This window comes from Protopterus annectens, chromosome 2.part2 (assembly GCF_019279795.1).
Source record: "Protopterus annectens isolate FY-2018-M chromosome 2.part2, PAN1.0, whole genome shotgun sequence".
Taxonomy (NCBI): Eukaryota; Metazoa; Chordata; order Ceratodontiformes; family Protopteridae; genus Protopterus; species Protopterus annectens.
This window is the reverse complement of record NC_056730.1, coordinates 872,282,161-872,309,331: the sequence shown is the minus strand read 5'-3', so window position 1 is coordinate 872,309,331 and position 27,171 is coordinate 872,282,161. Positions and strand designations below refer to the sequence as shown.

At 41.0% G+C, this 27,171-nt stretch overlaps 1 protein-coding gene across 2 annotated transcripts in view; it reads left to right on the top strand.

Annotated features, from left to right (window-relative positions):
- Nucleotides 1–27,171, top strand: part of TUT7 (terminal uridylyl transferase 7) — a 3,176,298-nt gene that overhangs the window by 627,751 nt on the left and 2,521,376 nt on the right. For both annotated transcript variants that reach the window (XM_044064191.1, XM_044064190.1), the window contains exon 4: nt 10,990–11,106. In XM_044064191.1, the coding sequence (XP_043920126.1) occupies nt 10,990–11,106 (117 nt within the window). The remainder of the gene's footprint in view (nt 1–10,989; nt 11,107–27,171) is intronic.

Sequence of the window (27,171 nt, the reverse complement as noted above, 5' to 3'; positions counted from 1 at the left end):
ACACGATAAACCAAGGATGATACTGATTGCACCAGACTGGCCACGCCAACACTGGTGTACCCCCTCTTGCGCAGTGTGTCACTGCTGGCTCCATGGCACGTGCATCAGACCCCTACCCTGTTGTCCCAGCAGGATGGCCAGATTCTGCATCCTCTGCTTCAAACCCTGAACCTGGCAGCCTGGCTAATTGCTTAATCTCTCCATTACCATCCCTCAGTAAACAAGTGTTGGATGTCATTTTGGAGGCAAGGAGGCCTAGCACTAGAAAATCTTATGCTGAAAAATGGAAAATATTCTTTTCCTGGAACCAAACTCAAGGGATGGGCACAGCAGTGCCCAATTTATCTCAGATTCTTCAATACTTAACTGAGATGCTTCACAAAGGCCTTTCTTTTTCCTCCATCAAAATTCATGCCTCAGCCATTTCAGCTCATTACAACACAGAACCCACCCCTCTTCTCTTATCCACTGCTCAAGCAGTTCCTCAGAGGAGCCAAAAACTTAAGACCACCCAGGAGAGCTCCAACTCCAGCCTGGGACCTTAACTTTGTATTGGAAAAACTCACTCTACCTCCTTTTGAGCCAGCTGCAAGTACAAAGTTAAAATTCCTTTTTTTGGAAAACAGCCTTCCTTTTAGCATTCACTTCAGCAAGAATGGTATCTGAATTACAGGCCCTTATGGCAGTGAAGCCTTTCATCATCTTTCATGTGGACAGGGTGTCCCTCAGGACCAATCCCTCCTTCATACCCAAGGTAGTTTCCAGTGTGGCTCTTAATCAGTCCACTCATTTGCCAACCTTCTTTTCTAATCCACAGAACAAAGGGAAATGGATACTGCACTCCTTAGATGTGCACAGACAACTTAGATTTTACTTGGACAAGACTAAACCTCAAAGGAAATCTGGGCAACTGCTGGTGGCATTTGCTGCAGGGGCAGAGGGGAAGGCCATTTCAAAGCAATCCATTTCTAAATGGATAGGCCATCGCATTCATTTCTGTTATAAGCATCATGGAAAACCTACCCCACAGAGGAGAAGACCACACTCAACCAGGGCTGCATCTACCTCTACAACCTTTCTCAGAGGTGTCCCTACCAGGGACATCCCAGAAGCTGCTACCTGGAGTTTTGTACATACTTTCACCAAGCATTACCATTTGCCAATTTTCTCTAAATCCAGAGCTGGCTTTGCCACTGCAGTCTTGCAGGGCTTTATAGCTGGTCCTAATACTATCTAAATTCCTCCTCCCATCGTTAGGAATCTACCCACATGCGATGACTGCAACAGTGAAACACGAAGAACATAGTACAGTTGTGTACACTTATAAATGTAGATGTTCGAGTGTATTCACTGTTGCAGTCCTGGTTACCCTCCCTCCAGCCCCCTGACTTCTTTGGGCTATACCTCTATTCTTCTTTACTATGCTTAAATGCATTTTGGTGTATTTGCTTTTTGCATGCTTTATACCCCTGGCTATCTGACGTCATGGAAGATGAGACAGCAACCAACGCAGGACCCAAGACTTTGATAATCAGGCCGACTGAGGGCTACTGCAAGCAGATAACCCAAATGTGATGACTGTAACAGTGAATACACTCGAACCATCTACATTTATGGTAAGGGTACACAACTGTACTTTTCGTCCTGTGGCATCCATTGCTCTGTCATATGGGAACTCACTTTCCTATCTCTCCTCAGCATTGATTGCATACATTGATTGCATCAGTTTCCTGTTCCTTTTTTTGCTTTCCAGGTTCAAGTGAACATTTATACTGGTTTCCTGTTGAAGGGTCCAGAATGTCTTCGTATGGCACCTGACCAATTGCTTCCCTTTCCACTGGTTTTCTCCTTAATTTGGATATCCATTGCTGTATCCTGTTGTGGTGCTTTTTGAATTAGATTTTCTGGATCCTTTACTTTACAGGTACTCCATAACCTCAGTCTCTATTTCTTTAATTTCTCCATTACTAATCTCCTTTTTTTGCTTTTCCATTGTCTTCTTATTTTTGTATTGTAAAGTTTTCCATGTCTGGATTCCATTGTTCATATTTCCGTTCAAATGTATTTGGTGCTGCTCTTTTTGTATTGGTTAGTTTTGCTTTCTCCTTTGTATAAATATTACACTATATTAAATCTCTTTTTCTTTCACATGTCCATATTTCCTCTTCAGATGTCTCCTGATCTTCCTTCTCCTTACTTTGGAGACTCACTCCATCATGCTTTGATGTAATCTGTGTTAGATCTTCTACACCAAATCCTTCACTTCACAGGCACTCCATAACTTCAACTTCTATTTTTTAACTTCTACTTTACTAATCTTCTTTTTTAAACTGAAAATATCCAAAAATCCAACTCCAGACAAGTGACAAGTGGAGTACCTCAGGGTTCAGTCCTGGGACCTCGGTTGTTTGGCATCTACTTCTCTGAAGTACAAGCCAAGACTAAGGGACTCTGGCTAATAAAGTTCGCAGAAGACTGCAAACTGGGATCCATTATTGAATCCCCAAATGATGTGGATACTCTACAAAAGGTTCTTACAGAGACAGATGCTTGGTGCCAGAGCCATGGGCTCAAGCTCAATGCCAAGAAATGTATAGTTATACCCTTTGGGAAAAAAACATGTACCCGTGAATTACCACATAGGTGGCAGTACACTAAACACCGAAAGTGAAATAAGAGACTTAGGGACACAGGTGGACAGTGGTCTCATCTTCGATAACCACATCATCACAACAGTCAGGAAATCTTTCTATGTGGCACACCTCATCACTAAGGGCTTTTCATCCAGAAAAAAGGAGGCCATTGTCCCACTGTACTCATCCCTCATTAGACCCATTATAGAATTCAACGCCCCATTTGGTATGTACCTCTCAAGACATCTGCAACAACTGGAAAGGCCTCAGAAATACCTCACTAAAAGAATCACAGGCCTAAAGCAGATGTCCTAAGCTGACTGCCTTAAAAAACTCCAGCTATACTCTGTCGCATATTGTCTACTCAGAGGCGATCTCTGCTTAACATACAAGGCCATGTCAAACGAGAGCTGTTGGACATGCTACGCTTAAAGAAATCCCAATCCCTCAGAGCCACACGCTCCAGGGATCTAAACCTTATCATTACTATAAACAAAACATGCTGGAAGGATAGGTTCCTGACCCAGAGACTCCTCAGACTCTGGAATAGACTGCCCATACATGTCAACAGAGTGCCTCTTTGGCTCTCTTCAAAAGGAACCTTGATGATTGAATGGGAGAAAGGAAATTCACCCCGGGGATCATGTAAGTCATCCTGCTAGGCAGGGGTCCAGGGAAGTAAACAGTGTGGGAAGAAATAGCCAGGGAATTGTTATGGCTAGGCTTGTATAGTCTCTAGGGCCGATAGGCTAGTACCAACCTATGAGCATTTCCTCTTTGTAATACTATTTTTTCCATTGTGAAAATTTCCATATCTGGATGCCTTTGCCTGTATTTCTCTTTGAATATCTTTGGGACTGCCTTTTTTATATTGATTCATTTGGCTTTCTCCTTTGCATAAATATTGCACCATATCAAATCTTTCTTTCCCATGTCCATATTTTTTTTTATACTTTTCAAAAATCTCTAGGTTTTGTTGTTTATATTTTCACACTTCCTCAGATGCTTCTTTTTCCAAACAGTTCAAAGTTTCTTGATCTATATATTGTTTTTCACAAATCTGTTGTATTAATGAATACAATTTTATATTTGAAGCTTCTGACAGTTTTTCTTGTGGAAGTATTTTTCTTTCCTCTAATTTCTCCCTTAATCATTTTGTATATCTTGTGTCTGGAAATTCTGGGATTTTTGCAAAACATTAGCAATACATAATTTCTTTCTTATTCTCAGTAGTCCACTTTACCATCTTTATGGCTGTTTTTTGTGGACTACTACTTCCTTCTACAATGGGGGGGGGGCATCCTCCCTATGGGCCATGGCCTGGCCCCATTGTAGGAATGTTTTCGTTTCTTTGAGAAAAAGAGTGCATTCAGACATCAGTTGCAAGACATGTTAAAAGACAACATGAATTGGTGATGATAATGGGTGACTTGAGTGCACAATTCAGGATGGGCAGAACAGGATATGATGATTGCCTAGGTCCACATGGGTGGTACAACAGGAATAAAGGAGAGGCCATTTTAGACTTCTGTCTGGAAAATGGCTTAATAATAACCAACACATAGTTCAGAAAGAGAGAGAGTCACAAGAAGACATACAAGAGTGGCCAACATGCAACTCTGGTAGACTTCCTCCTAGTAAAGAAAGGCACTGGGGCAGAATCAGTGATTGCAAAGTCATCCCCAGTGAAATATTCACTCAGTGGCATAAACCACTGGTTGTCACAATCAGCTACAAGCAATAGTCAGAGAAAGCTCAAAGGTCAACAGAGACAAGGCTGTAGACCTGAAAGTTGACTGGAGAGAAAGTACAACAGTTCCATGAATTACTCGGGGATCTAGCACCCCAAGAAAAAGAAGAAAGGTGGAGCCGAAGAGGAATAGCAGTGCCTCAACACAGCATGTGTGAAGACTGCAGAACAGATATGTAGCCAAGCCAGGTATGGAAGTATGGTACAGAAGGAAAGCTGGTGGTGAAATGCAGAAGTAATCAGAAGAAAGGAGTGCAGGGAAAAAGTGGGAGATCTGACCAGACTAAGAAGGAATACAGATTGGCTAACAAAGAAGCTAAGAAAGGAGTTGCAGTAACAAAGAACAAGGTGTCAGAAGCATTCTACCAGCTTGTGGAAAGTGATTCATTAGGTGACATAAAGAAACTATATCAAGTTGCAAGGCAAAGACAGAAAGATAAAGAATATAGTTCGATACCCTTCATAAGGGTTGCCAGCGGCAACCTGCTCACCAGTGTACAGGACATCACAGGCAGATGGAATGAGTATTTTCTGCAGTTAGTGAATGAAGAAAACCCCACAGAAGCTATACTGCTCCAGACAGCCTATGTAGAGAGAAGAGGAGGAGCCCACCTTAGAAGAAGTAAGAATAGCACTAAGGAAAATGAAGCCAGGGAACCCAGCAGGCGCAAATGAGGTTACAGCAGATATAAAGATGTTGGGTGAGATTGGGAAAAAATGGGTCCTGAGGGTACTTTATGCCAGTGTACATCCACGACTGTGGGCAGTACAGAGGCATTAAATTCCTGTCACATTGCGTGAAAGTTCTGGAGAGGGTGATTGATATATGGATACACAGAGTAGTAGAAAGTAAGACTGGAGATGAGCAGTTCAGATGCAGATCAGGATACAGCACAACCGATCTTATTTTTGCAGTCGACAGATAGTTGAGAAAAAGCTAGAGATGGGGAAAGAGTCAAACTTGGCATTCCTAGACTTAGAGAAAGCGTATGACAAGGTCCTAAGAAAGCTTATTTGGGCAGTCCTGCGGTGGTTCAAAGACCCCAAAACATTGGTTGAATTAGTGCAGACTATGTACCAAGGACCTAATGACTCAAGTGCAAACAGTGTTTGGTCTCACAGAGGGGTTCCCAATGGGAGTGGGTGTGAACCAAGGTTCAGCTCTGAATCCACAGCTGTTCATACTGGTGATGAACTACATTAGCAAACAGGTCAGAGAGGCCACATCAACAACGTTGTATGTAGATGATGTGGCATTATAGGCAGATTCTGAGCAAGAACTTCAGCAAAGGATAGGGGAATGGAATGCAAAACTGAAGGCACGTGGGATGAAACTAAGCACAAGATAAAACGGTGGCAATGTCAGCAAAATGGGGAAATCAGAAGAAGCTGAGATTTGAGATAGAAGGAAAGGTAGTGGAACAGGTTAATAGCTTGAAGTATCTGAGACATGTGGTTGAGGAGAAGGGAAGTCTGGATGAAGAGGTCAGAGCTAGAATCAGAGGGGCTACAGCCAGCTGGCATAGAGTCTGAGATGTAGTGAATGACACAAGAATGCTAAAGAAGCTGAAAAGTAAGGCTTACAAGACAGTGGCGAGACTAGTACTACTGTATGGTACAAAAACCTGGGCAGTAAAGGCAGAGCAGATGAGAAAGCTAGGTGTGATGGAAATGAAGTGCCTGAAAAGGGTGGTAGGATGCACACTGTGGGACAGACAAAGAACTGAGGACATGAGAGCAGTAGCTAAAATGGCTCCAATTGCAGAAAAGATCAAAGTGAACAGATTTTGGTGGTTCCAACACTCGTTCAGAAGACAGTCTAATGAAGAAGATTTGGGACAGATAGGAAGAAGGTAAGAAGAAAGGAGGGTGTCCAGCAAAGGAGTAGATGGATTTTGAGAGAGACCACCTACGACAGTCAGGCATGAGCATCGAAAAAGGCAGGAGTGTGGCATTGAATCAAGAGAGATAGTGATTTAACACGATACCCCGACTCCATATAGAAAAAACTGGGGAAAAAGAGGGTTGATTATGATGGTGGTGGTGGTGTTGATGCTGAAGTGATTGTTAAACTTGTCAACAATTGCCTTGGGGTTTGATTAATGTATGATTCTCCATTGTCAAAGTTAAAATTGCTTTTCCATACAAGTTGATAAACTATAATATTTATTTTTATCAGCCCTTGCTAACCAAATCTCATATTGTTCATTTTGCTTACATATTTTATGTTCAAAGTTCTTGGTTATTTTGTTTAGTTTGGCTTTATTCCTCTTTGTCTGAAATTTCCTAAAAAGTCACGATGATGACCTTTTTTTCTCGTGTAGTTTTATTAATTTTGAACTCCACCATCTATGTAATCTGTTGTTACCTGTTGATTTTGGCTTCACTGGCACTGCTGATTCAACATTATCCCATAGAATACTTATGTATGGCTTTCTGCCTTTGTGTTCATTAAGTGAAGTATAATGGAATTGTGATCACATCTGCCTAAAGGCACACAAACTTGTTTACTGATGAGCAATAGGATCCAGAAATGACTTGCATGTAGCTATTTCATCAACAGCCTAACTAAAAGCCTTGAATAATAATAATGTTATGAGAATACCTGAGCAAGTTGGGAAACTATGACTTTTCTTTTCTAGTCAGTATTAGGTTAGTTGAAATCCCCTATTAAACCATATTTCTATGATTAAGCATTTTATCAAAGTACAGTAAAAACTGTGTGTGTTCAAATGAGTCAGTGTGTTAATCTAATAGAGTCCTTGGGCACAAATATGTCAACCATAAAATATTTTCGTGTAATTATTACATTATTAGTAGGGGCTGGCTAAATTCACAAACATGTAACATGATACCTCCCTCTCTGTTTGGTTCCCGAATACATTCACATTTATATGCCCTGGAAAACTTTCATTGGAAAGGATCCAAGCCTCTAAAGTTGCATAGTTAATTATGCTTATTGGCAGTAATTTGTGCATTACAAAAGTACCAAGCTAAATAGAAATTAGATCCATCATTTTTAGACCTACATTGATTGTGATTCCTAGAAAAAGGGTGACATAGTCTAAAATGTTAATTCCAGAACTCCTGCCTCGTAATGATTTAGAGGGATCCTGTTGTTAGAATATTTCCATTAGTCGTAGGCATGCTCTTCACATGGAGATTTTGTTTATATTATTGACTGCACCTATTTGTTGAAGCTAGGTATTGAAAATGTGTACTATAGTAAAAAGGTAGCTATTCATTGAGAGGAAGGAGTAATTTCACTGAATGCTACCATAATCTGATTTGTTCCAGTATTTCCAATGCTGACTGTTTCATGCATTTCAGTAGTATATTGTAAGATCATTCTTTCCAGCATGACTAGCTGTGTGCTCATACTTTACTTTCCTGTGATGTACTTTCAGAATCTGAGTCAACTTTAAGCCAAATCCAAATAGATAAAAAACTGTATTTCATCTAATGGAATATTGCTAAGTTTCCTTACCGAATTCTTCAGAGCTTAATCACCCATTTTTTATTTTTTCTTAAAACAGGTTTGTCATTTAGTGTAATAATGCCATTAGCTTTAAAATGATTCCCATTGAAGAGGGCACCAGATTCAATAAGAGAGTTAACATTGTGTGTCATACCCAAAAACAGATTATTTCTTCAAAGCCTTACTGAAGTCTTCTAATACACTTTTCCTTAACCATTTTTTGCAATTATGTGGTGAATATAAGAGAAACTCAGAAACTGAGCTAAGTTCACCTGTGATAGTATTTTCCTGGGTCACGGTGTTATTGGTTGAAACCAAAGGATTTGTATCAGGTTGTATTGTATTGTCTTCTTTAGACTTTGCATGTTCTTCTTTTGATACAGATTTCAGATTACCATTTTCAGGCACATGTATGTCAGCAGTGTTTATCATCAGATGAATCTTCAAATGATTTGTTTTCCTCAACTATTGAAACCTCACTACTGCAGTCAACTATAATCGTTTTCCTCCTAGTTGATTTTTTTTACATTTTTCTTCCTCTTTTTATTTATAAATTTGCTTTTTTCTTTTATGTTTGCTTTTATTCTTAGTAGAAGCCGTATGAGGTTGTAATGACTCACATTTGTTGTTTTTTTAACTTTGTAGATGTGTATGACACTAATTCTTCCTTCCAAAGTTGCAGAGATTCATTAACTGCCCTAGTAGCTCTGCCATTGTTGCACTTAACAATTAATGTTCTCATTAAATTTATTTCATTCTGGTATTGTAATGGTTATTTAAGGTTTAGCTGTTGGATTTTTTTGTTTGACCACGAGATAGACAACAATTATTCCATTTTGTATGTATTTAGTATATCCATCCTCAGTAACATAACAAAAATTCCCGTAGGAATTCAAGATTCATGGTGAGCTACAAAAATGAGTACAGTTATATGGTGTCACAAACACAAGTGAATAAAACAGATAAACTGATATTAGTACTTACAAGAATGCTAAACCAGATAAGTCAGTCAGTCTTTGTAAATGGTCAAGAGTGCTATGTATGTATGTCTGACTGGGTAACTGCTAAGAACCAACAAATAAAACACAAGTCTGGTATATGAAATAATTCTCAAGTAGTGAAGTGTAGAGGAGGTGTTCCAGTGTAGGGCCCAAAGAATCATGCCTGCCGTTGGCCAGTAGACCTTGAGTTTGTTTACGAAACCTCATGAGCCTATGAAATTATGAAATGCAGATACTACTGGTATTATCTTATAGTCCTTAGGAGTATAAGAATTGCCAAAACAGCCGTATGATTAGAGATTTAATTTGATATTCATATAGCTGTTACTGTTTTAAAAACATATGGTATTAGCCCCTTTATCCTCTGTGGAGTTGAGAGCCATGCAGGAGATGTAATTGTCCTCCTTTATCAGACTAATTTTAGAATATTGTACCCTGTTCTTTAACCTACAGCCGCACTTTTATAGTGCATTTGGAGAAGGTATAAAGATTCTTGTAAATGTTGAAAATGAGAACTGTGAAGGGTTTCAGGGCTTGTCAAAAAACCTGTGTACACTGCAACTCTTTCTCTGTATCTTATTGCCTTTTTAGAAGAGACCTGTACCTCACATAATGAACATTTAGGAACCTCTTAGTGTTTGAAACCTTTGGCTTAGAATACAACCCCCTCCGTAACCTGAGCACAGGAGAAAAGTCAACCCCTGTAGAAATTAGTTATAAGAGTAAAATTAAATGATAACCACGTGTGTGAATAAACTCCCCCTCTCAGTTAAACTCAGCCCATCGATTCACACATTTCAAGAATGCATTGGATGACTACATCTGCATCTTCAGGCTCCAGGATGAGACCCAGAGTATCATTCCCCTAGATGGCCCAGTACACCTTGAGGTTTGTTCACTAAGTCTCATAAACCAGTGATAACTGTGTAATGTAAATACTATTGGTATTACAATGTAGAAGAATTCAGAAGAGATCAAGGAGGGTTTTATGCGTCTCAGATCACATATGTAAGTACATATGTTCAAGCACATGTATACACACACCTGTGCATATTCATGTATGCAGAGACTGCAGGGTTAAACCTTTCTACATTATAAGTTGTTGTGATATGTGCAATCTCCAGCTCTTTCTGCCCTGTACAGTAAAGGCATACATTTGTTTAGTTCTTAATTCTTGTCATTCTTTCACGCTCAAGGCTCTCTCTGAAACCTGTGTGTCTGGCATTTGTATTAGTGGGCTAACCAGTATATGTTTTAAATCTAGGCATTATTTGCTGCAAGCAAAAGTAAGCCTGCTGAATTTTGAATTCTTTTGCATATTTTGCCATGTTGCTTTTACTTTATTTCCTTCTAAAGTGTTGTTTAAAACAACATTTCATACATTTTGTTTTAACTTATTACAACTGCATGCATCTCCAGGGGTTTCGGCAGTTACCTCCTACTGCTAAGGATCAAATATTGCTTGTTCATATTTGCATTAATAATTCCCAAACCATGCTGCATACAAGGTTTCAGAAGATTTCATTTTAAAGCATATATGATGGCAAATGCAATTGTATCGACAATTGACCTTTGTCTAATGCAGATAGAGATACTGAATATTGTTTGTCTACTGTTTATTTGTTTTTTAATAATTTTCATATTTCTTTAAATATCTCGCCATTCAGGTAATGCAGACAGAACTACATAGCCTCATATGAAAGTTCATAGCTGTATGAAGAAAATCCTGCTGTCTTGTTTGAATGGTTACTGAGCTATCATAAGCTGTTTTTACATTACAAAATTAATATTCACTGCCTTTATTTTGGCTTATAAAATCCACTTTAAAACATCAAACTGATTGAATGACACAGTGATTAATTTATCCTGAATGGTTTACCATTTAAGAGTTTTCTTGTAACACTTAGTGTTTCCAGAGATATGAATATTTGTTTGAACTGTAAGGTGATAACTTCATTTATTTAAAGGCTCAAGGCACACCCACTGAGAGTTAAAGGTACACACTCAAAAAGCTGTACTGGAGAGAATGTGTTAAGAAGTTGATGCTAATTCCTTGAAAATCTTTGCCATTAATTACGATTAAAAATAACACTGAATTATTTTAATGTGTTTTTAAATGTGTTACAGAGGCCTCGCAACTACCCAACTATCAAATATCGTTGTAAGCTCTGCGATATCCTGATTGAGTCTATTACATCTGCACATAAACATATCAAAGAAAAGAGACACAAAAAAAATTTGCAGGTGAGCCAAAATCGCACTTATTGCAGGACTTTACTAGTTGGTGTTATGTATGCTGTTTTGTGCAGATTTTGAAAATGGTAACTGTAGATTTTCTGTATCTTTTTCATACTGCAAAATCATATTATAATTCATTAATGCATTTCACACTTGAGTATCTCCATCAATATCACAAAAATATCAGTTGGAGCCGTCTCAGACCGTAGTGGTCATAGGTTGCTCTGTGGACATTAGGTTACAAATTGTGAAACTTCCAGCAGATGGACTGACAGCATTAAGATCCTAGATTTTCTTCCCTCTTTTCCCACAATACTTATCATACATATTCTAGGCTTGATGGCTGCTGCCATTCATCTGGTTTGCCACAGGAGTTTCTATATATTTGTTATAGTGGACCTTGAGTGTACAGTTGTCTCATTCACTAGATGCAGACAACAAACTTAATTGTTTTCCTCCACTAGACTGGTGGATACAGTCACCCATGATTACAACAGAGAGACCATTCGTCTTGCCCCTTCCAGTGGCCACAGTGATCATGGATTCCTCCTATTGTTGGTGGTAGTGGGGAATTTCAAGGGGAGAAAGGTCTAAAGGGATGTGAACTCATCAAGAGGCCAACTTTAACACAAGTATCAGTCCTTCTAGCATTGCATGGCCTTAAGGGGGCTCCCCTGTGGGGGTGGGGGGGGTGATAGCTATCTTTACAGATAACATCTTGGTAGAATGGTACATCAGCAAGCAGGGAATAACCTGGTCTTACTCAGTAAAAACAGCCGGTCAAGTGGTAAATCCAGGTGTCTTCAATGAAGATAAATCGAAAAAAAAAAAAAAAAAAACAAACACACTGGAACCAAGCCCAACCTAGTGAATGTGTTAATTTAATATTTTATTGCAAGTCAAACGTTTGCCATAAGGCTTCCTCAGGCAAATCTAATATGATTTCAAAATATCTCATTTAAATGGTCTAAAAAATTACATGTTAAGTCACACGATCCTTAAATATTCTTATTTAAAATATTACAAAATCCTAAAAAACATGAAAACATAAAATCACAGATGTAATCATATCTTCTTATATAAAAGATATTTTTACAGAAACATAACTATTTAATCCAGGTGAGATGTGTGCTCTCAACCGTAAAATCCATAAGTTTTCTTCCATCTCAGTAATATGCGTAATCTCACTACCACGTAGTGGTTCAAATAATACTTTAAAAATACAAAACTTAAAACCATGCTGAGTACCTCTATCAATCTTATGTCTGTATAAGGCATTTGTAGGAACCTATCTGTTTATTTCAGATATACGGTTGCCAATAAGTTATTTAAACTTCTGATTTATCTTGCCAACATAATAAGCATCACAGTGATCACCCAAGGCTAAACTTGCTAGATTTTTGTATTACAATTACCTGATACAAAATGAGACATGCAATAAGTTTCATCAGGCCAGAAGGGGTCTACCATGAGACACGGTATGAAAGACAACAGTGCTACATATAGTAATTCTTTATACTGCATTTCAAAGCATGTTGCATAACTAGGAATTCAAGCTACATGTGATAGTTGTAGTCCTACCAGATCTTTGAGGTGTACTGGCAGCAAGACATTGGTTTTACAGATTCTTGAACAAGAAACACAGCACTACACCTGTTCACATAGCAGGCAGACATTCAGTGGCAGTCGGTGGTTACCTTTCACACTTCTTTATGTAAGACATGGAGCCATGATGTCTCTAACATGACTGAACCCACACAGCCATACTTGTTCCAGCAGCAAGGTAATCTATATATACATCCTTCCTTTGAAAATTTAAGACCTGGAACCATGATATCGCTGACATGACTGTCAACCCACACAACCATACTTGTTCCAGCAGTAAGGTAATCTAGATATACATCCTTCCTTTGTGAAGTCATCCACACCGGTAATTATCATATTAACAACAAACCCGTAAGAGTTGATGCAGTAGTCAAGGACTTGGGGCACACATAGATAGTAATCTAGCCTTTGACCATTATGTGTCTACAGTAGTGAGGAAATCGTTCTATGTTGTGCAACTTATAAAAAAGGGTATGGCATCTAGTTCTGAGGAGGTCATTATTCCACAGTAAGGCCCCATCCTTTTATTCTGTTTTCTTCAGGATGTGCCTCTTTATTAGCTGTTGACCTTTCTGAAAAAAATAGGTCTCATTGTCGTATGTCTTTGTTGTTTAACATTATCACGTATTTTATATTCAATGTATCATAGCCTATTTTCTTAAAATCAACAGTCGTGTTATCTAATTGAATATTCATTCTCTCATCTATTGTGTTTAACCTTGCTACTTGTGTGTCATCTGGTTCTGTGCAACATTATTAAATGTAAGTTGTGGGTGCATATTGTCTCTATATACTTGTAACACACACAGATGCCTATTGACCTACAGTAGGAATGCATTGCATATTAAGAAAATTATTAATAATTAATAAATATTGGCACATTTTATGAGATGTACCTGAATTGAGTCACATCATTTCAGATAAACCTAGTTTTGGGTGTAGAAGGAGTTCTAACCTGAAGCAACTTTTATGCTGTTGTCCTTTAGATGTAGAGGATGTACTTATTGTCAGTACATTTATACTGATAAAAGTTTTAAATATCCTGTTAGTGGCCAACATTTTGAATTAAGAGCATCAGGTAACTGTAGCACTAAAAATCTAGTTTATTTAGCCTTGTGTGATAACTGTGACACTTATTATGTTGGCAAGGTGAATCAAAAGTTTAAACAACGCAATGGCAACAGTATATCAGAAATAAACAGGTTCCTACAAATGCCTTATATAGACATAAGGTTGATAGAGGTCTTCAACATAGTTTTAAGTTTTGTATTTTGAAAGTATTGTTTGAACCACTATGTGGTGGCAAGATTGCACATATTACTGAAATTGAAGAATACTCATGGATTTTACAGTTGAGAGTGCCCATCTCACCTGGATTAAATGGTCATGTTTCATTAAAAACCCTTTTATGGGAATTACAAGTACACAATAAAGAATTTTTTTAATGTTTTTAAATAAGCATATTTAATGATCATGTGACTTGTTAACATGATTTTTAAGAATGTTTAAATGAGATATTTTGAAATCACATTAGATTTGCCCGAGGATGCTTTACGGAAAAAGTTTGACTTGCAATAAAATATTAAACAGATTCACTAGGTTGAACATGGTTCCAGTGTGTGTTTTTTTTTTTGTTTTACTTTTTTCAAATAACCTGATGTTCTTCGTGTTTCACTGTTGCAGTCATCACATTTGGGTTATCTGCTTGCAGTAGCCCTCAGTCGGCCTGATTATCAAAGTCTTGGGTCCTGCGTCGGTTGCTGTCTCATCTCCCATGACGTCAGGTAGTCAGGGGTATAAAGCATGCAGCTGACGCCATTACATCAGTCTTTCTTGCTGTGTGGGGCCCGAAGCAGAAGCAATTCGCAAGTGCCATTCGTCCGACTCCTGAAATTTATTTTTCGAGTTTCAGAACCGAAGTCTTCAACTAAGCTAAGTACCCCATTGGCGAAACTTTTTTTTTGCTCTAAATGGATGTCAGTAAAAATCACTAATTGTATTTCTTGTGGAAAGCAAATACCTCAAAGATTTTCACTCGTACTGTATTCCTTGCCTAGGCCCTGACCACGACATACCTCGCTGTCGGTTTTGTGCCTTATTTAAACAACAAACTATTCGTCATCAGTATATTAACGCTTCTAAATATTTTGGTACTCGGTTCAATTACCCAGTTATGGCTTCGGTAAGCGACCCGACTACCGACATTCTGAAAAAACGCAGAGATAAAGACAGAGACAGACCGCATAGGTCCAAAGCTGCCAACGACGCTTCTCCTAAGCTAGTCGCCAGTCCGCCGGTACAAAGTGAGGTGCTTACTCAGCACCTGATGCCCGCTACTTCAGATTTGCAAGCCTCTACTGAGACCCATTCGGTGTCTGGTATGCCACGAGATGCTTCACCTGTGGAACCTGCAGATGTCTCTACCTTGGATGGGTCCGGAGCCACTGTGCAGGCACCGGCTTCTGAGGGTGTATTCAGGCCTACTGACTTGCATATTAAAACAACACCATCATCTTCTTCTTCAAGGCCTAAAACTCGATCCATGCCTAGAAAACTGAAGCCCAGACCACATGGTCAGGCCTCTATGCCTAAAAAACAAATGATAAGAATGGCTGAAGACCTTATTACTTTAATCAGGGGAAGCCAACCTTCCCCCTCTTAAGAGACCTAGGTCTGAATTTGCTTATGATTTTTCTGATCAGGATTCTGAAATTTCTGTTTCCTCTTGATGACCAGAATTTACCCTTATCTACCTTTGAGGATTCTGATGCAGAGGACTCCATTCGCTCTGCTTCCCCTTCAGAGGATTTCTGTTTTGGTGAAACCTTGCATACTCTTAGGGAGCATTTTCACTGGGAAAGCCAGGATTACTTTGTCTCTAAAAAGAGGCTTAGGGATTTCTTACTCTTGCCCCAACATAGGCCTTTAGCTATCCCCCCTGTACTGGACATTGTTGATGATGCCTTTTCGGAATCTAACCTGGCCCCTGACTCTCTACCTCCTGCTCCCAAAAAAAAAAACAGATAGATATTACAGGGTTCCTTACTCTCACAAGTTCCTCTTAAAAAATCCTACTGCGGATCCTGAGACCATTTCACAGGGACCCAAGGGCATTAAGGCTACTGCTGCCAAAAATCCTACCCCCTCTGATAGAGATTCTAGGGCGCTGGATAGATGGGGTAAGAAGGTATACACTTCTGCAACCTTGGCCATTAGGGCCTTAAACTGCCAGTTTCATATGTTAAAGTATCAGCAGCATATTATTGGATTGCTTAAACAGAAAATTATGTTGATTACTGACTGTGCTGAAAATAAAGATTTACAGGATTTAATGCATTCTGCTGAACAAGTTGGAAAACATACTTTGCAATGTGGTTTTGATTCACTAGAGGCATCTTGCAGGGCTGTTGTCACTGGGTCTGTACTTAGAAGGCATTGGCTTAAGGAGCAATTTTTGCTAGATCATATTAAAGCAAAATTGCTGGATGCTCCCTTAAATCAGGACCGCCTGTTTGGCAACAAAGCAGAAGTACTTGAAAAGATGGAGAAAAAAGCTAAATCTATGCAAACTGTTAAAGATTTCCTGCAAGTACAACCTCCCAGATGTAGTAGGCATTGGCCCTCTTAAGAATTGGTCCTTTCCTGCCTCTTCCAGGCCTTCTCAGTCCAAACCCAGAACCAGCAGAACACCCAGGCTCCAGTCACAAGGTACTCACAGGACTAAGCAGTGGGGGGCTCCCACTTCCAAAGCAGGGAGTAGTAAGACTCCCCGCCTATGGTAAACTGTCTCAATGATTTAACTTTAAAACTTCCAAGCCCTGCACAACTGACTGCTCCTTTAGGGAGAAAAATTGCCCTGCAGGCAAAAAATTAGGAACTCATTTTAAATGTAGTTTCCCAAGGATACAGATTACACTTTCACACCTTATCAACCCCAAACAACTGGCCAGATCTACCCCCAAATCAGTGGGCAGAGGCTCAAAAGCAAGTTCTCTCTCTTTAAGTATCAGGGCTGTTCATACTGTCCCAGAAGAGGAAAGGGGACAAGGTTTCTACTCAAGACTTTTCCTGGTGCCCAGAAAAGACGATAACTGGTGTCCTATCCTGGACCAGTCTATCCTAAACACATTTTTGGTGATCCCAAAATTCAAGATGTTAACTCCTTCACCAGTTGCTTCCTATGCTAGGCAAGGATGCTTGGTTGGCAACACTGGATTTAAAGGAAGCCTACCTGCACATCCCAGTCAGGGAATCTTGGAGAAGATACCTACGCTTCAAAGCAGACTACATACACAAAGTGCCTAGCTCCTGTCATTGCATTTTGCAGGCAAAGAAATATTCAAATATACCCATACCTGGACGATTGTCTAATTCAGGCAGAAAGCCAGGACATACTATTGAATCATTTGGCGTTTGAACAAAAATTGCAAACTTCTCTGGGGTACACCATAAACGAAAAGAAGTCACATCTTCTACCCTGCCAACAAATTGTATTCCTGGGAGCAAACTTGAACACAACTTCCCAGATGGCTTTCCTCACACCAGAGAAACAAGTTAATTTCACAGCCTACTTCAAACTTCTGGCCACAAAGACCCAGCTGTCTGCAAGGAAAATACTGAAAGCCTTGGGGTTCATGGCCCCCGGCATTCTCCTAATTCCATTTGCAAGACTGCATATGAGGAAACTACAATGGTATCTAAAAAGCCTATAGTGTCAACATTCTCAGGGTCTAGAAGCAGTGATTCCTATCATACCTTGCCTACAGATAGAGTTCCTTTGGTGGGCAGAGGCCTGCCACCAAAACAAGGGAATGCCATTCACTCTACCCCCTGCCGCCCAAACCCTAACAACAGACGCATCAAACTATGCATGGGGGCTCACTTGGCAGGGAAGTGCATTCAGGGCAAATGGAACCCAAGTCAAATGCACCTGCATATCAATCAAATGTTAGGTATACAGAATGCTCTGACAGCCTTCAAGGACCACATTCTTCCAGGACAATTAATGGTAAAGATGGACAACACCACTTTTATGTGGTACATAAACAAGCAGGGGTGAACACACTCATACCCTCTCTGCAAACTAGCCATGGCTCTGTGGAACACAGCATTGAGCTACCAAGTGCATCTACAGGCTCAATCCCTGCCAGGAAAGCTAAATACATTGGCAGACGAACTAAGCAGAAATCTCATGGACCCACACGAGTGGAAACTGGAACTAAAGATGTTCAGCATGTTGAGAAACAAATGGGGGAGCCAAGAGATAGACCTGTTTGCCTCCCCCCAGAACTACCAATTGGACAAATTCTGCACAAGGACTCCCCACAAGCAAGCTTGGAAAGTGGATGCCCTGTCCTTCACCTGGAAAAACTTATCAGTTTATGCTTTTCCTCTCCAAGGTACTACTAAAGATCAAACAGGACAAACCAAGGACGATACTGATTGCACCAGAATGGCCACACCAACACTGGTACCCTCTTTTGCGCAGTGCGTCATTGCTGGCACCATGGCACCTGCCTCAGACCCCTGCCCTGCTGTCACAGCAGGAGGGACAGATTCTGCACCCTCAGCTTCAAACCCTGAACCTGGCAGCCCGGCTAATTACCTGATCTCTCCGTTACCATCCCTCAGTAAGCAAGTGTTGGATGTCATTCTGGAGGCAAGGAGGCCTAGTACTAGAAAATTTTATGCTGAAAAATGGAAAACATTCTGTTCCTGGAACCAAACTCATGGGACGGGCACAGCAGCACCCAATTTACCTCAGATTCTTCAATACTTAACTGAGATGCTTCACAAGGGCCTTTACTTTTCCTCCATCAAAATTCATGCCTCAGCCATTTCAGCTCATTACAACACAGAACCACCCCTCTTCCCTCATCCACTGCTGAAGCAGTTCCTCAGAGGAGCCAAAAACTTAAGACCACCCAGGAGACTCCCTACTCCAGCCTGGGCCCTTAACTTTGTATTGGAAAAACTCACTCTACCTCCCTTTGAGCCAGCTGCAAATGCAGAGTTGAAATTTCTTTCTTGGAAAGCAACCTTCTTTTTGGCCATCACTTCAGCAAGAAGGGTGTCTGAATTACAGGCCCTTATTGCAGTGGAGCCTTTCATCATCTTTCATGCAGACAGGGTCTCCCTCAGGACAAATCCCTCCTTCATGCCCAAGGTGGTATCCAGTGTGGCTCTTAATCAGTCTATTCATTTGCCAACCTTCTTTTCTAATCCACAGAACAAAGGGGAACGAATACTGCACTTCTTAGATGTGCACAGACAACTTAGATTTTACTTAGACAGGACTATACCTCTTAGGAAATCTGAACAGCTGCTAGTTGCATTTGTTGCAGGGGTAGAGGAGAAGGCCATTTCAAAGCAAACCATTTCTAAATGGATAGGCCATTGCATTCATTTCTGCTATAAGCTTCAATTGCATTCATTTCTGCTATAAGCTTCATGGAAAACCTACCCCTCAGTGGTTAAGACCACATTCAACCAGGGCTGCTTCTACCTCTACAGCATTCCTCAGAGGTGTCCCTACCAGGGACATCTTAGAAGCTGCTACCTGGAGTTCTGTACATACCTTCACCAAGCATTACCATTTGCCAATTTTCTCTAAATCCAGAGCTGGCTTTGCCACTGCACTCTTGCAGGGCCTTATAGCTGGTACTAATGCTATCTAATTTCCTTCTCCCATCCTTAGCTTTGGGAATCTACCCAAATGTGATGACTGCAACAGTGAAACACGAAGAACATAGTACAGTTGTGTACACTTACCATAAATGTAGATGTTCAAGTGTATTCAGTGTTGCTTTCCTGGTTACCCTCCCTCCAGCCCCCCGACTTCTTTTGGCTATACCTCTGTTCTTGTTTACTATGCTTAAAGCTTTTTGGTGTATTTACTTTTTTGTTGGAGGTGTAACCTTCTATATATAATTGCTTCCCAATATGGGGGCTCCTGACATCTGGGGCAAGAAAAAACTGATGTAATGGAGTCGGCTGCATGCTTTTTATCCCTGACGTCATGGAAGATGAGACAGCAACCGATGCAGGACCCAAGACTTTGATAATCAGGCCGACTGAGGGCTACTGCAAGCAGATAACCCAAATGTGATGACTGCAACAGTGAATACACTCGAACATCTACATTTATGGTAAGTGTACACAACTGTACTGTCTTACCCCTTTTGCTGAGAAGCCACAAGTATATGTTAGTGGGTGATGCCATCACAGTGCTTTCAGATATCAATACACATTCTTGAACAGGCTCAGCAGTCAGCCAGCTCTGATTCATGAGTAGTCCCTCAACACTTCAGCCAGTACAGATGGTATTCCACTGTTGAGATGAATCATGGCGGGACCATTGTGCTTCCCTGTCCAACAACAAGTACACCAGCTTATTTTCTCTAATCCCCCCACAGGGACAGTCACCCAGGAAATCATTAGACTGTCATGGGTGTCCTAGACTCCCCCATTGCCAGTATTTTTTATTTTTTTTTAATTTATAACATCTTTATAAAATTATGCTTTACTTAATGACGTAGGTGCACATACACTGATATAAAATAAAAATAATAAATAGTGACAGTTTCATCATTTTCATGCAGGATAAATGTATGTTTTCGTTGTAACAATTATTATTCAATCCACTGTTGCTTAAACTGTTTAATTCCTGCCTTCTCTTAAACCTCATTCCTCTTCATAAATCTCCATGCATTGTTCCACAAATTCCATTTTTTCTATGTAATTTGTTTTTTTCCCTTTTCTAAAGATCCTGCCTCCAGTTTTTAGCTGCTTTACAGTATTCAGTAGATGTCCTTCCATATCACTTGTTGCAGTTTTATTCACCTAAGAGATCTCTAGCCAAGGATAGCCAAACATCCGGTCGGTATACCAAACTCTTTAGTTCTAACAGACTCAGTACTTCACACGTATGCTCCCCGTGCAAGACACAGGGCCTAAAGGTGACGTATGGGCACACACATTCAAAACTTCTTTGCTGCCAGTCCAAATGCTTCTGTCCTGTGTCAGAGCAAGGGAGTTTGTGGACTCTCGGATTTATGACTTCAAGCATTCCCATGCTCCCTATGAGAAAGGTGTAGTAGTACTTCAAATCAGTTTGGCTCCACCATTGCTACCCTCTGGAGTTCCTTGTCTCTTTTCTTCTTTGTCTCATGCTCGAGATGCAATGGTGGATTCATCAACTTCCTCTCAATCCAGAACTTCCCTTTCAGGCTGCATTTCCCTCTCAGGAGCTGTTCATGGACACCTCAGACATTGAGTATGGAGATCTTTGTGGCCCCCTGAAGGTCCAGGGTCTTTGGCCACCTCTTCAGAGGTTGTATCATATTAACACAAAGGCGGGGAAGGCTCTGCAAGTTTTTTTCATTTCCTCATTCATCCTGACCCCCTTAAAGTTTTCACAGACCATACCACAGTGATGTGATATGTCAGCAGGCAGGAGTGGTACAAGGTCCTGTTTCCTTTGCAGACTAGCCGTCCAGGTCTGTGATCTAGCTGTCCAGAGTCAGGTGATTGTTCACTCAGTTTAAATTTCCTCAAAGCACAGTGTCCTGGCAGACTCTTTGAGCAGGTCCAGCACACAGTCTCGTGAATGGATGCTTCACAGAGATGTGTTCCTGGACATTGTCCATTGGTAGGGCATTACTCAAGTAGATCTTTTCTCCTCTTCTGGGAACAGACAACTTCCTCTGTTCTGTTCCAGAGTCCCAAGTCCTCTGACTTGAAAAGTAGACGCCCTACCTTTTTCTTGGAAAGGAATGTTTCTGTACGCTGCCCCCCCCCTTCGTCTGTTGTCATGAGTGCTGTACAAGATCAGGCAGGGCTCTCCCAAAATCTTGCATTGGCAATCACCACAAATTACCTCACTGAATGGATCTTCTCACACAAGATAAGGGATCTCTTGTCTCTCCTCACGTGTCCATTCTTCACTGTGGGTGATAGGGTTTTGATCCCTTTTAGGCACCTGTTTTCTGAGGATGTGTTCTGGGTTCTGCAGGAAGCCAGGAAACACACTATCAGGAAATCTTATATATCCAAATGGAAATGATTTTCTGTCTGGTACCTCTGTCACTGTCAGGATCCCTTATCTTTGCATGTTCCTCTAGCTCTCTGTTACTTATGCGATCTTCTCCATGCCGGTTTGAAATATACTTCAGATCTGAAGTTGTCCTTTTCATTCTTCCTCAACGTATGGGTTACATATCCGACCTCAGATCCAACTCGATTGTATACTGCAGACTTACGGATCCAACTCTTGAGCTCCTCCCCTGTACCCACAATGCCCCAGTCAATATACAATACCTCAGACCACATTTACTGCCATGTTGTATGGATAAAAATCCTCTGTGAGGAGTTTGCTTTCAATTAGTACAAAGTTTTTGTGAGTAGGAGTTATTTAGAAAAACTTAGTAGCTTCTCTTCTTATTTTCTACTGTCCTCCCTCTCCTGTTTGTTGAGTTTGTAGAGTTATTCTGGTGTTCTTCATGTTAAGTCTTGCTCACCTTTTGATAGTCTCTTAGTGTACCATTGTTGGTACCAGTCTTCCCCCTTTCATTCATTTTCCTACCATTTTTAGGATGATCTTCCTGCCATTGTTGGTACTTAATCTATTAAAAAAAAAGGTGTCTTTTTTTCCCTTTTTCCTTGTATTGTTAGCTACGGCTAAAAAAACTACCGGCTTTTGGCTCTAAAAAATGCACCTTCCTGTTGGCACAAAATTCCAAATTCTGATGCCCACAGGGAGTGTGTTTATTGCCTAGGAGTGGTACAACTGAGTACTGATTTCTCTGTTTGTACCACATTTAACTCTAGAGCAATTTTAGACAGAAGAAATAAATTAGACCTTCAGGGGATGCTGTCTTCTTCATCATCTCATGAGAGATTTTTGATTAAACACATTCTGTGCACATACAGAATAGTAACTAACTTCATGCCTTTTCATTCACTGCTAATATATATATATACACACTGTTTATGAATTTATTTTGTGCTCACTGTCTTTGTAATTAGTATTTCTGTATAAGCTTGCAGATTCTCTATACTTGTTACACTATTGTTTGTATTCTGTACTGTCCTACTGTATTATAATAATTATAATTATTGTAAGCTTTGCCCAGTCAGACACTACCTGATTAACAAATGTAATAAATGTAATAAATAAAAATGTACTATACTATCATAATTATAATTATTGTAAGCTTTGTTACTTCATGTGGAGCTTTTCTCCCCAGGCCTTTGCTGAAAATGGGCTTCTGGCCCAGTCGGACACTACCTGATTAACAAATGTAATTAATAAAAATCTACTATACTATCATAATTATAATTATTGTAAGCTTTGTTACTTCATGTGGAGCTTTTCTCCCCAGGCCTTTGCTGAAAACGGGCTTCTGGCCCAGTCGGACACTACCTGATTAACAAATGTAATAAATAAGTAAAAATAAATAAAAATCTTCCTCATTGGGGCTCAAACTCCCAGTAAACATTCTAAACCCTCTCCAGAGTCTCAAAAGAGATCCCCTACATGATCTCAGAAGGCCCTAACTTCCACCATGGCTTCATTGGAGCCTCTGAAGAAGATCTGAAGAACTTTGTATATGACTTCACTGGATCTTAAATCCTCGGATCCTACTGTTATACTGCTAAAATCTCCAAAGCAGCACTCTGATCCAAAAATCCCGGATCCAACTGTTACTTTGTTGAAGTCTCCTCGAACTCACTCACCTGGCTTCACTTTTACATAGTATACCCTCAACTGCATTCCCCATTTCTGCAAATGACATCAAGGAGAGAATCAGGACCACAGTCAACAACCTCGTCCATTAGATCTTTAAGTCATTCCGAGACCAACATGCATAAGATGATAAAGAAATTCCTTGGAGCTCAGATCCAGATTGGAGCTATTCCATTTCCATCTCCCATTGGATCTGTGAGCTTTCCCTCCACTTCCCAGGAAGTGATTTATCCTTCTCTGATCTGTCCCACAGCTTTGGAGCCCTCTGATGTGAGACCCCCAAGAGTATCGGTGGTGGATCCGAAGAAGGCTAGTTCTTTGACTCAGACAGCCTCCCTGACTGGTTCTTCTCCTACCCCTTTGGATTGGGATGGTTCTCGGAAACGAAGCATCTGTGCCAGATTTAGGGGTCCATGGTCTGCTCCGATGTTGTCAGAGCTGTCCTTGCATCTCGGGGCTTCGGCACTAGATAGCTTGGGTCCAAAAACCTCCTGGAGGCACAGATCCGGGCAGGGTCAAGGCTTGGCTACTTCAGAGGTTTCTGCCCCAGTGCAGCCTGCCACAGCTTCTCCTGCTCCACCTTATCTGCATTCAAGGTAGTGGAGAGGGCTTTCCTGTCATCCAGGAGATACATTCTCTCTCTGTCTCTTCCTTGGACCCTACATCTCCTCCTCCAGTGGGTCCATGCTCTGATCGCATCAAGCCTACTCCACAGGTACAGCCAGTACCAACTAGCATTCACACAGTTCCCCTAGAGGAACTTCTTCTCTCTTTGGATACCTCCCTGGAGCATGCCACTGAGGAGGTTCCCTGAAAGAGAATGTGCAAAAGGAGGAAAATAGATTCCCCTCAGAGAGGATACTGACGTTGATGAAGAGGAAGGGTCCCCCAGGTCTCCACCGGATGATGTCTCATTTTGGAGACATTCTAGAGACTGTTAAGCAAAAGGGTAGATGGTCTTCAGCTATCCCTCCCCAGTGGAATCAGTTTTTCTGGAAGCTTTTGGTTCTGGCCCATGTACGTATTGGATGACTCCCCTCTGGCTGACAAGCTTATTAACCTAGTCTCTTGCCTGGCATGGAAGTAACTGGACTCTGTCAAATGAATTTCCCAGTGCCCAGACAAAATGTTGGCACTGCTGAAAGACCCCATTAGAACAAAGGAGTCCCTGTTGATCCTGTGGTTGTGGCATCATCCACAGAAAAGGAGCTAGCAGAGCTGAGCTCCTCTGTCCATCCCCCTAATAGAGAGTTGAAGACGTGGATAGATTTTGGAAGCACATATTTGGTTCAGCAACCTTTGTTTTGAGGTCTCTGAATTATTTAGAGCACTTCACAAGACTACAGAGGGATTTGACCATGCAGCTGTCCAGATCCCTCTCTGAGTTCATGTCTGTGGAGGACTCTTAAGAGATCATCTTCACAACTGGCCACTCTATTATCCATTTCCAATTCTTCCATGAGGTTAATATCCCACACTGCAGAGGGCACTTAATGGGCTGCTGGTTGAGGCATTGCCATTAGGAGACAAGCTTATGCAATTTTTTTGAGTCTTTCAATTCATCAATGCTGATTTTGATGGAACATACTTGTTTGACCCTTCTGTGAAAGAAATGCTTTCCTGCGGTGAACAGGAAGGAAAGACTCTGCCATAAGTATTCGCTTTTCTAACCTTCACTGATCCTTTTCCCAGAATCAGAGGGAGCAAGAGAATGTGGTTACATAAATCCCTGGGATCTCTCCAGGATTTGTACAGGGACAACTCCTCCAGAGGTGGGGGGGGGTGAGTACAAATGGAAGATGCCATACTCATGGTAGAGGAGGCCTGCAAAACCAGGGTTTCATAGATACTTTCCTGGATAGACCCTTTCAGCACTCCTGAAGGGTTACTTGACTGCTCACCTCTGGAGGCAGTCATGGGGCGCTTGTCCTTGCACCCAGACACCTGACCTTCTATAACAAAAGAATCTTGCCTGCTAAAAATAATATCCATAGGTTATTTCATACCATTTTTCCAGATTCCACCAACCAAAAGAACAAAGCTTCCTGTGTCCCACCCTGTCAGAGAGAAGATGCAGCTCAGGAGATTCAAAAGCTGCTAGACAAAAGAGTTACCCAGAAGGTCCATCCAGACCAAGGAGGATTTGGAACTTGCTCAAGGTTCTTTTTAGTGCCAAAGAAGATAGGGAACCTGAGACCAATTCTGGATCTAAGCAACCTGAACCAGTTTGTGAAGAAGTCGAAGTTCCGAATGGTTACGGCTCAGTCCAACCTGCCTTTTTTGTTTTTGTGCAAGGATGATTGGTTGTGCTCAGTTGTCTTCAGGACGCACATTGTTACATCATGATGAACAGATGATCCTGAAGATATCTGCACTTTCGTTGGGAGCCGCTCACTTGTCAGTTCAGATCTCTGCCCTTTGGTCTCACCACATCCCCCAGCAAGTTTACCAGGTGTGTGGCAGTGGTAGCAGCTCACCTGAGACTGCTGAGGTTCCATGTGTTTTCATATTTAGACGACTGGCTCCCCACTCTTCCAACCAGGCATCCCTTATAACAATCCAGGGATTATTTGCTCCAACTTTGTCTAAGTCTAGGCATTTGTCAACATCTCCAAATCAAAATTGCAATCAGTACATAACCTAAAGTTCATTGGTGCCCAGTTGATCACAGTAAGTCAGATTGCTGCTCTTTCTACACATTGTGTGGACACAGTCAGGCTCTAGGTTCGATGGCAACAACTATAACCTTATTTCCTATGGCACATTATTATATGCGTGTTCTCTAATGGACTCTAGATGTTCAGTGGTCTATTCTGCGACCTCCTCTATTATTCCCAGTCAAACTCACTCGAGTATGCAAAAGTCATCTTTGTTGGTGGATTCAGTTGGACAAGATTTACCTAGGCCATCCTTGTATTTTGCCTCCTCCATTGGCCACAGTGACCACAGATGCCTCCCAGTTGTGGTGAGGTGGGAGCATTTCCTGAGATACAGACTAAGGCACATGGTTCTCCCAACAGAACAATTTGCACATCATTGTCCTAGAGATGAGAGCCGTTCTATTAGCTTTGCAGGCCTTTCAAGATGTTCTCCCTCTAGAGACTATTGCTGTATAAATGACAATGTGTGTGTGGTCTGGTACATCAACAAACAAGGGGGAAACTGGTCTTACCCCCTTTGTCAAGAGGTAGTGGGCAGTTTCCTCCAACTATTTTCTTCTGGCATCACACATCATACCTCCAAACTGTACAGATTTATGGAGATTGTCCAGATTTTTGCCTCATATTTTTGGTCCATTTCTCATAAAATTGTGGTTTTCTGGTAAACAATTGGCAAGTCATTGAGGAGTGAAGTCAGAAAATAATGGCAGACGTTTGAGAGTCAGACTTTATACCATTCAGAAAATTTGTGCTAATGCAAAACCTGTTAGCTTTCTAAGATGTCCTTCTGTTCTCATGTTGCAGTATTCCAAACCCTTGGATTTTCCTCTCTTACTACTTGAACTTCTGGCCAGTATACTAAAGCTTCTAGTCACTGCAGGGTGCATGGGACATCTGACGTTGGTTAAGGTAACATGGACCATGTTAGTGACGTCTGCACCTACCAGCCCTCAGATCTTCTGTGCAGCCAGTCAAACGTCAGCTGTCCCTGCCGTCCTGGCTGTCGGATCGTCTTTTCAAAGACAAGTACCCCGTTAGCGATGTTTTGTTTGAGTCACT